Source organism: Xyrauchen texanus, chromosome 25 (assembly GCF_025860055.1).
Source record: "Xyrauchen texanus isolate HMW12.3.18 chromosome 25, RBS_HiC_50CHRs, whole genome shotgun sequence".
NCBI lineage: Eukaryota > Metazoa > Chordata > Actinopteri > Cypriniformes > Catostomidae > Xyrauchen > Xyrauchen texanus.
In genome coordinates this window covers 39,266,985-39,277,812 of record NC_068300.1, presented here as the reverse complement: position 1 = coordinate 39,277,812, position 10,828 = coordinate 39,266,985, and the positions used below count along the sequence as shown (strand labels likewise).

The window sequence follows — 10,828 nt, the reverse complement described above, 5'->3', positions numbered from 1 at the left end:
TTTCAATGTGTTTACCTGTTCACATGGAGCAATTGGTAGTGTGTTATATCAACTGTGTGGGAGACTTGGGTTCAAAGCCAGGCAGTAACCACATTTGAATAATCAATGACGAGCATGATTTGGAGGTTTCACTTCACTAACATTACTTTTTTACTCCACTAATGGGTAAGGTAAGGTTTGGGATTGGGTAGGGGGATAGAATCTATAAATATATGCTTTTCTCTTCATTGTATAACATCCTATAAAGCTGAAAACAACTTGCTTCACTACTAGCTTTTAGCGATCTCTCCTGGACAAAGATAGAGCTCACACTTGCCCATATGCCCTAAAACACTTACCGTTTTGGCCACTGGGGGCAGTGTTTCGAAATGTCAACACATACCGATTTTGTCGAAAGAAAAGTCGGTGTATTCTTTCTGATTTCACTGTGTGATCAGGCTGAAATCATAGCTGACGTGCAACATTTAGCTATCTTAATTTAGCTATCTAGAAGAAGCGTCTGTCATTTTTTAACCATAGGTTCTACATGTTGCAATCCTTTTGTTGCCTTCAATATTGTATTCTTTATATTCAAATGAAATTACCTTTAACATCATTTTGGCTCTGTCATACTTGAATTCACAGTCTTCAAATTTGGTCCTAGTCTCATGAAAGTTGATTTGTTGGTTCTCTGATTGGTTGAATGTGGAGCATGTAAATGCATATTTGAAAATCAAACGAATTGTTTATTGGGGAAATTAATCAATTAACAAAATTAATACAAATTTACATCACTGATCTTTGGTTTTAGAAGGTATAAAGTCTTTCCAATTCAGAAGGCTTGAGTCCAAGTCAAGTCACAAGTCATTGTTGTCAAAGTCCAAGTCAAGTCACAAGTCATTGTTGTCAAAGTCCAAGTCGAGTCACAAGTCTTCTTTGATTATGCCGTGTCGAGTCGCAAGTCATCATATTTGTGACTCGAGTCCAAGTCAAGTCCAAGTCATGTGACTCATTTATGCATTTGGCAGATGCTTTTATCCAAAGCAACTTACAGTGCCCTTATTACAGGGACAGCAACCTAGAGTTAAGTGTGTCTTGCTCAAGGACACAATGGTGGTGGGGATCGAACCAGTGACCTTCTGATTAACAGTTATGTGCTTTAGCCCACTACATCGCCACCACTCCAAGTCACTCCTCTAGTTGGTTAAGTCAATTTTAAAATATGTTGCCATACAAGTCATGTTTTACAGAACAAGTGTTTAGATACCATAACATAGCAATGTGAGAGGAACAGGGTGAAAGGTATGTGTTTATTAACTGATAATCTGCTGCTTTTCTCGTGATTTGTGAAAGTGAATAGAAGTTGTTTTTTTTGTACCATAGCGCCTCTAGTGTTAATTTAGGAAACTGCCAAGCTACACTACTACACAGTAGGTTCGATACAGTAGTAAAAACGAGCCTTTATGTTAACACTTACAATAAATGTTATACCCATCATTTAGCTGTATATTTTTACATTTTTTTTGCTGTACAATGGCCCCATATATTTGGTTTGTATGTGCATTACTGTACACACATTTGTTGTTTGTTTTTGAACTGTGGAACAAGTCAAAATTATTTTCTGTGGTGAAGCAATATTATTTCACAGATTGTTGCTTAAATTGTATTTAACACAGAATATTCCTTGAAGTGTGCCCTACCCCCTACAAATCCAACTAACTTCCCCCTCCAAAGGCCCAGAGCCTCCAGATCAGCAGAGGAAGTGCATCATTACTCCAGCACGACTGCTTGGCATCAGTGCTCAAGTCACAAGGGCTTTGTGGATTCGGATTGCTGTCAAAGAATTGTGGAGGAGGTCTACAAAACTCAGAGCCTCAAATCTCTGGCCAGGTTTGGCGCATAACTTGTTGGCATTTCCCACATTTATTACATTTCCCCTCGGGGAGGCATATCTATCTATTTGACAGATTGAGGCGCTGGAGCCCAGAGCTGGATCTACTGGTCTTAATGGTGCAGACTAACCCATTTCTTCTCTACGAAGTATTCTGCTTCTCTTTTGGTGTGTTTCCACTTGCAGTGTGTCAGACATGAACATTTGTTGGCCATGTGTCAGCTAAACTGTGTTAGTGCTGCATTAGAGTTTGTCTGAGCAGAAAGTGTGTGCAGGTGTTCAGACAATCACTCAAGGTATCTAACTGTGTCTATACATAGATGCTACATATTTATAGCAACATTTGAGTGTGTTTCTTCAATTTAAGGTCATTTCATGTCCTGATTTCAGCTATATATATATATATATATATATATATATATATATATATATGTGAAGGTTTCATTAAAACTGACTTGGAAACTTTATGCCAGACCTTCGCCACTTCTTTTTGGTACTTTTCAAATTGTCTTTCATGAATAAATTTTAGCCTTGTCCCAGGCCCAGACTTTCAATATGAAACTATTAAAATCCATTATAAAAATATAAATTATTAAATGTTTATATTTCAATATTTATTGTGTGGAAATTATTTCTATCATTTTTTTCAAAAATTACGACTGTCCCACAGTTGTGGCGTCATTTCCACCACACCAAACAATTTAGTAACTTGTAAAAAATGTAAGTTAATGTACGTCTTTACCAAATTATGGTGTGCTGGAAATGACGCTGTGTTTGGAATGTTCATGACTTTCAGAAACAAATGACATAAATCTTCTGAGATGCATGTACATACTTTGTTGGACATTGTTAGTAGTCTAATTCAACTAACTGGAGTGAGAATTTTTTTTAAAGAGACCTCAAGTTAACATTAGTTAACAACATTAGTTAACATGAATTAACAATACTTTAACAGCATGTATTCATCTTAGTTAATGTTCATTTCAACACACAGTAACAAATTTTTTAAATCAAATGTTTTTAGTTCATGATACCTAATGCATTAACTAATATTAACAAATGGAAACTTTTTGTAAAGTGTTACCGACTTTACTTTCTAGAAATCTACATTGCTAAAAGTGCTGCAATGGTAAAAGAATAGTTCACCCAAACAAATTTGGATTGCATTCAGTTGAAAACTTTCAAGTGCATCGTGAACGGCCACAACGCAAGCGAAAACCAATGATGCTTTGACACAGAACTTTCCACAATGAGTTTTGAAGATGGCACATTTTAATGCACACAAGCAAGAATAAGATTTGAGAGCTACAGTGGATCTCATGACTTCAGAAGACTTAAAATATAATGCAAAAGTCATGTGGATTCATTTTATGGTACCTATGTTTTGTATTTACAGCATTTGTCCCTCTTTCACCTTCAATGTAAAAACAGCTTGGGCATTCTGCAAAACATCTCCTATTGTGATCCACAGAACAAAGAAAGTCAAATAGGTTTGGAATGACATGAGTGTGAGAAAATGATGACAGAATTTTCATTTTTAGGTGTACTTATCCGTTAATGCTTCCTTTATTATGGGTTCATGAAGGTTTTTTAAGTAACTAATAATTAATTTATAAATGTATTATAAATAATTGATATGCAGTTATAACATAATACATAATAAGTGTCATGCAATACCTGCCAAATGGTGACCTGTTATGCCTGTGTATGTTATAAATGCTTAATAACACTTATTAAACTTTAGTAACCTATGATAATGTACCTTTATGCTGAAGGATGTAATTTCTGCGGCATTAGCGCCACCGAACACAGTTCCAAAAATAAACTATGTTTTCAAAACAGCATTCTGAATACGCCCTTCGTCTGCAGTTGTTCGAACACCCCAAACTCACGCCATTAGCGGAATAATGTTGTTGGGGTGGGTTTAAGCAGGGTCACTCAAAACAAACACAGGGATTGAAAGCTTTCATGAAAATTAACCTATGAATGGCTTACTTATAGTTGTCTCTGCATATTATGATAGGATAGAAGAAAATATTTGAACACTGAAAAATGTATATACTTCAGCTTTAATGTAAAGCGGACACATATAAAGCATTTATTAAGGAGTTGCTAACATTAGAACCCTGTAAATAAAGTTTAGTATGGTTTAATGGTAATCAGGATTTATTAAATGATTTATATTGTGAATGAGCATGAATAGCTGTAAAGTGTTTTTGTAGAGGACTTTAGGTTACTAGGATTAGGTAAATTGGGACATCACTTGTAGTAGCACCATTCGAGGGAGTCAAGACATTACAGTAATGAAAATAACTCAAAATGACATAATCCCTCCTTTTCATCTGAGTATAAATGTTGATTTTTGCTGTATTGTAACATGAATCATGAATAAAGCCATTTTATATTTTTGAGTTTATAAAAGTGTATTTATTAAGATGTTATTTTTATAAAATATAAGTTAAAGTGCTCACTAATTGGCAAGTATTGCATGAATGTCACCCTTTTTATGTATGCTGTTATAACTGTATATCAATCATTTGTAATGCATTTGTAAAATATGTATTAGTCGTTAAAAAAAACCTTTATAAACCCTTAACTAAGGGAAAGTTAATATAAAGTGTTACCACTTTTCCTTTAACATCCCCCCATTTAATAAAAACACAAAATAGACACCTCTGTTATACAAACATAAATTATTTTATTGGAAAACTTAAGTAAGTGGAGATGCAGTAAAAATAGCATTGCTCAAAAAAGATTGCATAGCATTTGGTTTTTGTTATACTTCCAACATATATCATTGTGGCTTCAAAAAACATGTTGGTCAAGATGATACAGGCTTCATGGAAAGTCTTTCTCAACTGAGAGCTGGCGTATTTCCCAGCAATTTAGGCAGCTTGGAATAAACTTGGCAGCTTAAATCAAATGACCCTTGTAACAGTCTTGTGCTTTTGAGCAATCGCCCTGTCAGTCTTTAAGAAAGCATTTTATATGACAAAATTAAAATCGTTCTGACGCTGATTGACAAGTTAGTCTGCAAATTCAGGGTCCGTTGATTGAGCTCAAATTACAGAGAAAAACTCCACAATCTAATCGAACTTCTTATCAAAACAGGTCTTTGGTATCAGGCACAGCACAAACGGAGAGCAGATTTGGGGCCAATGCATTTGTCGACAGGCCTGCACTGCGACAGCTGTCTAAATACATCCCTGGAAGTCTGTGGAGATCTTGGTGAGAGATGACCTCTCTCCCCACACACACTTTATAGCAGCTGCCCCCTCACTGTGTCGGACCAGCCGGCACCGAGGTACATCTTGGGAATCCACAGCGAGCCAGACAATAAAAATCTCCAAACTATGTATAACAAACCTCATTGTAGACATTGTTTGTGTCTGGTTAAAAAATATAGCACCTCTCTTTGGGGGTTTTCCGGATAAAAGGCACTTTAAGAAAATCATGCTTAAAAAAAGTCTTTAGTTCATTCTTTAAACGAGTCCGAACATTCATTTGTTGCATTAACCTATCCAAGAGTAACTCCGAAAGAAACTTCTCTACGCAGACGTACAGCATCCAGAGAGGGTGTGTTTGTGCAGGAGAGACATGCGGCTGAAGGTTCGAGAGCAGCTTCCACACTGGTACTTCTTTACCTCAGAGTGGGTCTGCAGGTGAGCTCGCAGGTTTGAGCGGTCCGCAAACGCCCGGTTACAGTGTTGGCATGAGAAGGGACGTTCACCTTAAAACAGAGATAAAGAAGTTTGATTTTAAATGCACACAACCTTGTATGTTATGAAAAGGGATATGTACATGGTTAACTAGTTATGAAAATTAACCATTTTACTTTACTAATATTGTAGTAACCATTTTTTGGGTGGAATCATGGCTTTGATTCAATTAACCATGGTTTTACTACAGTAATACTGTTATAACTATATAATAAACTTTTTTATACTTTAGTAATATTGTAGTAACCATAACTGTAGTAACCAGGTTTTTTTGTTTGTGTAGTTTTTCATGGTTTTGATACAAATTAAGCCATGGTTTTACAACAGTAACACTGTAGTAACCAGGGTTTTAGTATAATTACATTTTAGTAACCATGACTGTATTAACCATGTATTTGGGGGGTTGTGGAAACCGTGGTTTTGATATAATGTTACTGTAATAACTGAATAGTAACCATGGTTATACTTTAGTAATATTGTAGTAACCAGGACTGTAAATTGTAAATTGGTTTTACAACAATAACACTGTAGTAACAATACAGTAACCATAGTTTTAGTATAGTCAAATTGTGGAAACCTTAACTGTTGTAACTATGTTTTTTTGTCGGAAAGCATGATTTTGATACAATTAACCATGGTTTCACTGCAATAAAACTGTAGAATCCATATAGTAATCATGATTACTCTAGTAAAACCATGCTCATTTTTTGTAAGGGATAAGTAAACAAGAGTATTTTATTAACCAATACATTCTAAATGCTCCACTTTACCAATTTATCGCCAATTTAAAACTTTTAAAATTGTGGGTGGTTATCAGGGCATGCTACCTGTTTGTTAGGGTGCTCTGGGTGGATTCTAGGGCGTTGCTTACTAATCCATATCAAGAGAGCCCACCCTTAAGTCTCTATGATATTCTAGTCTCTAGATAGGCTGCGGGTTCCTCTTTCAAGCAAGTCTATGGGATTTTTTCACCAGTTTTTGTTTTTCACCAAGTGAAAATCATGAATTTGATTGCTTAGTAAAGTAACAGCACACCTCTCTCAAACAAGCTGCATGAATTGAGGTATCAATCGTGTGGTTAGAGGGTTAAATATGAGCAAAAGTTGTAAGGGATGATTTCCTTTGCAAACACTACTCAAAAAGTGCATGCACTGGTAACTCACCAGTATGTGTCCGAACGTGTCCTCGCAGTAGCCAGGGTCTGGAGAAAGCCTTTCCACATGTGGTGCACACACAGGGCAGAGTATGTGAACGGATGTGCATTTTGAGTGCGCCGAGGCTGCTGTACTCTTTGGAACAGTGCTTGCAGTGAAACGGCACTCTGGTCATGGTGTTGGTCGTTCCTGTCTTGGCGACGACTGTTTCCGGGCTGGCGGTGCATTGCGTGAGCTGATGGCGAGAGAGGGCGCTCGGGCTGCAGCAGGTCTTGCCACAGTGGGCGCACTGGAAGCGGTCAGTGGGGTCTGGACTGGCAGGATCGGATGTACAGCAATCATCCTCCTCTCCGCTGCTGGAACTGGACTGGGAACTCAGGTCTAGAGGCCCAGGAGGAGAGGGGATGCTGGGCGAGACTGGAGTAAAGGTGAGGGGTAGGGCACTGGCAGTCCACACGAGCATGGATGTGTATGCAGGAACCAGAGAGTCGACTCCCTTGGTGGACGAGTCGTCCAGAGGGAAGCATTGTGGGATGATGGCATATTGTCTGTCTGGACGAGAGAGAGTGAGAAACAGAGGGTCAGGTGTCTGTTCAAGTGGTAATAGGTTTTTATGGAGAATATGCCCAGATAGCACATGTACATCTCCGAGATGACTGTTTAAGGGTGTTATATCTAGAAAGTATTGCATCTTAAATAGATGACATATATGTCTTCCAGATGTAAACAAACACACACACCAAATAGATGTCTGGGTGATGTGCGTATGCTATCAGCAGGGGCGTAGATTCTAGGGGAGGTATCCCCCCAATAATCAAAACAAGCAAGTACAACCCCCACAATATTTATACCATGATCAATGGAAGCATGTAAATGCTTCATGTTGCAACCCCTTCAAAGTTCAATCCAAATCTACAACCTTGGCTTACAAGCGTTTCAAATGTTCAATAAGTTGATCAAACTTTCATTCACTTTAATTAGCGTTGGAAAGTCTGATTCATTTTAGATAATCGGTTCATTCGGACAGTTCGTTTCATTAAACCAATTCAAAAAACGATTCACAACCGAGTCGTCAATAAAAAAAAAATCTCTCACAAGTCATTTTACGTTCATTTTTTTGTTGTAAAAGTTATCAGTGTGCACAGTATGTTCACTGTTATGTTATTAATAAGTTTATAGCAGATACTGTTTCAACATTATTGTTAACATTGTTTTTTTTATATTTCAACTTTTTATTGTTCAACAGTCAAAACTGTTGACATCACCCCAGTATTCAGTAATCACCTTTGCTTTTTAAAATAGTTTAAAACTTTTTTAACTTGCTGGCTTTTTAAAATAGTTTCGATCGCCTGTTAAGACTAGCGATGCCCAATTCACAAATGAATCACTTGTATGAGTCGGTTCATCCAATGAATTGCTCAAATGGGTTGGCAAAACGGTCTAAATCGACACGCGAATCATTTGGACGACTCCCGCACGGATTGAATCGTTTGGAGCGGTTTCTCACATTGTAAAAGAATATTTAATAGCATATAGCCTACATATACCCTCAGACCACGATGCTTTGAAATCCTGAAAACGCTCCTTGTGTTGGGTGATCTACCAAAGCTTTACGAATCGGTTCTATCGAGTCATTCAACAGAATTATTTAAAAAATTATATATATATATATATATATATATTCCGAATCGAACAGTACTTGCAATATCACTATGAACAATTGTGTGCCAGTTGTTTTACACAGAAAGACTTTACAAGCGAGGCATCTGTGCAAACTACATTAATCCTGCCATATGAAATAAAGTTTAATTAATACGTTTTAGTTTAAAATAATAAAATCGTAATCTTATAGTAATAATCTATTCTGAATAAATAAATAAATAAAAATATGATGGGGCAAATGGGGCGTAATATTTGCGTTGTGCGTTTTGATTAAACGCAACATTCATTTATGGACACTGTAGCTAAAATAACACACAAAACACTCAGATAAACTCACCCGTTTGACTCTCCAGTTCACTGTAGTTGGGTTTCTTGTTAGAGAAATACTTCTTGACCAAAAATGAGCGAGGCATTTTGTAAAAGATCTTCTCCACTGCGAGAAATCTCAGCGCAAGTTTGTAGGAACTGGATTTCTTAAAAAGCTGTAGCGCATAAAGATCTCTCCAGAATCCATGTAAGAATCCGAGTCCGCTTCAGATGTCCAGTGGGCTTCAACAGATCCTGATCGCTGCAGATGATCTTCTGTTCAGTGCGGACGAGTCCCTTCATATGAGGCTGAGCTGGGATAGGGGGCGGCAGGGGTTCGAGCTCAACCCACGCCCACCAGAACATCCAACTTACTGAAACCCAGCCTCCTGCAGGTGCTCGTGGCACACACAACTCAATGTTATTTAATGCTGATAGTGATGTGATATATTAAAAAAGATTCATTGTTAAGCTCTGTTGTTAATAGATGTTTCATAGTTTCAACTCAAAATGGCTCATATAAGTAGCTTAATATACATAACTGACGTTTGAATGAATTATATGCTGTTGTGGTATAATTCCCACATCAAACAAGGAGTAGCTAACAGTCATAAAAATGTTCCACATTCCCAAATTCAGAATGTGGTTATGTTTTCTGAAACCACTAGACTACATAACTCACTTAACATGTCTTGTTGCGCTTTAATTGGGCGGAAACGTGCTTTTAATGTGACACAAAGCACAATTGACGGTTTTATGAGGTTTTACGGTCGTTTAGAGCTCAAGCTCCTATTATCCCTCTTCTCTGGGATGAGAGAACACATTGATTTCCCAGCGCGGGACACGAGAGAAGCGCTCAGCGGGTGCAGCGGAAAATGAATCGGCTCTTCTGAAAACAAGTGTCCGTGAATCGTCCTCTGTTCTGCTCCAGCCTCAGGCACATTCACTGCTCACTGCTCATCTCGGATCGAATGGAAAATGAGGTGAAGAACTCAGTCAGTGCTTTGCGAATGCATTTTGTCATTGTGGTCATCGGTTTAGACTGTGAGGGTGTTAATTGCCGTCATTTAGTATTCATGATAGTGCCAATAGCGGCCAGAACTTTGAAGCTCCAAAAAGCACATAGGCCTAAAGGCTGCACAAACGTAATCCATAAAACTCCAGTGGTTAAATCTGTCTTCAGAAGCGACATGATAGAGGTGGGTGAGAAACAATATTTAAGTCCCTTTTTACTCTAAATCTCCACTTACACTTTCAGATGTGAAATTGAAGCTTTAGAGTATAAAAAGGACTTAAATATTGATCTGTTTCTCATGTTGTTGTTGATATTAAGGGGGGAGCCAGGTTGGATCTCGTCTAGGGCACCAAGTAAGCCAGAACCGCCACTGGCTGCACCTGTGCATGGTGCAGATTGTTGTGGAATGTGACGCATGTTAGCGGCTCTTCACGCGCCGCTCGCACCGACGCCAAGCAGGCGCGGGTCAAACGAGCACCACTGCCCTTTAAATCCATTACAAACGACAGGGGAAAATACCAGGCACATTCCAACATCTCACACCCAGACTATTCCCCTTTTAAACACGACAGGATCCAATATGGGATTTTTTTCTAATGAAAACGAGTAGGAGTGCTATATTTAATGTTAAATCAACCATTAACTCTGTAGAATGAAAAAGAACTTCCACTTTTGGGATAGAAAAATGTCTGAATATATATTTTATTTTTAAACATTTAAAGTTAGTTTGCAATATTGGATGGATTTTTTATTTATTATTTAAGAAAAGCTTGTGCCATCTTAGTGGCATTACTTTATAGTTTGTAGAACAAATTACATTTTAGAAATGTTATTTTTCAATCTATTCTGCACATTTAGTTACAGGCGCAGAAGGATTATTAGAAGGCGGAGTCTATTTGTACTAAGTGTAAATAGTGTATGCTACATACAGTATCACAGCAGTGTGTTTATTTAGAGTCCCACAGACACCCTGTACACCAACCCCTAAACCTAACCTTCCCTTACAAAAAAATAGCCATTGTTTTAGTTCAGTAATCATAGTATCACCATGTAGTCAAATCATAGTAACCACAAAATGAAACATGGTTACTATATTAAAACC

At 37.6% G+C, this 10,828-nt stretch overlaps 1 protein-coding gene across 1 annotated transcript; it reads right to left on the bottom strand.

Annotated features, from left to right (window-relative positions):
- Nucleotides 1–4,559: 4,559 nt before the first annotated feature.
- LOC127618722 (protein snail homolog Sna-like) lies at nt 4,560–8,971 on the bottom strand. The gene is made up of 3 exons (XM_052091333.1): nt 8,743–8,971; nt 6,753–7,295; nt 4,560–5,600 (listed from the first exon to the last, which is right to left on the bottom strand). The coding sequence occupies exons 1-3, from the start codon at nt 8,816–8,818 to the stop codon at nt 5,419–5,421; spliced, it is 801 nt and encodes a 266-aa protein (XP_051947293.1). The 5' UTR covers nt 8,819–8,971; the 3' UTR covers nt 4,560–5,418.
- Between the last annotated feature and the right edge of the window lie 1,857 nt (nt 8,972–10,828).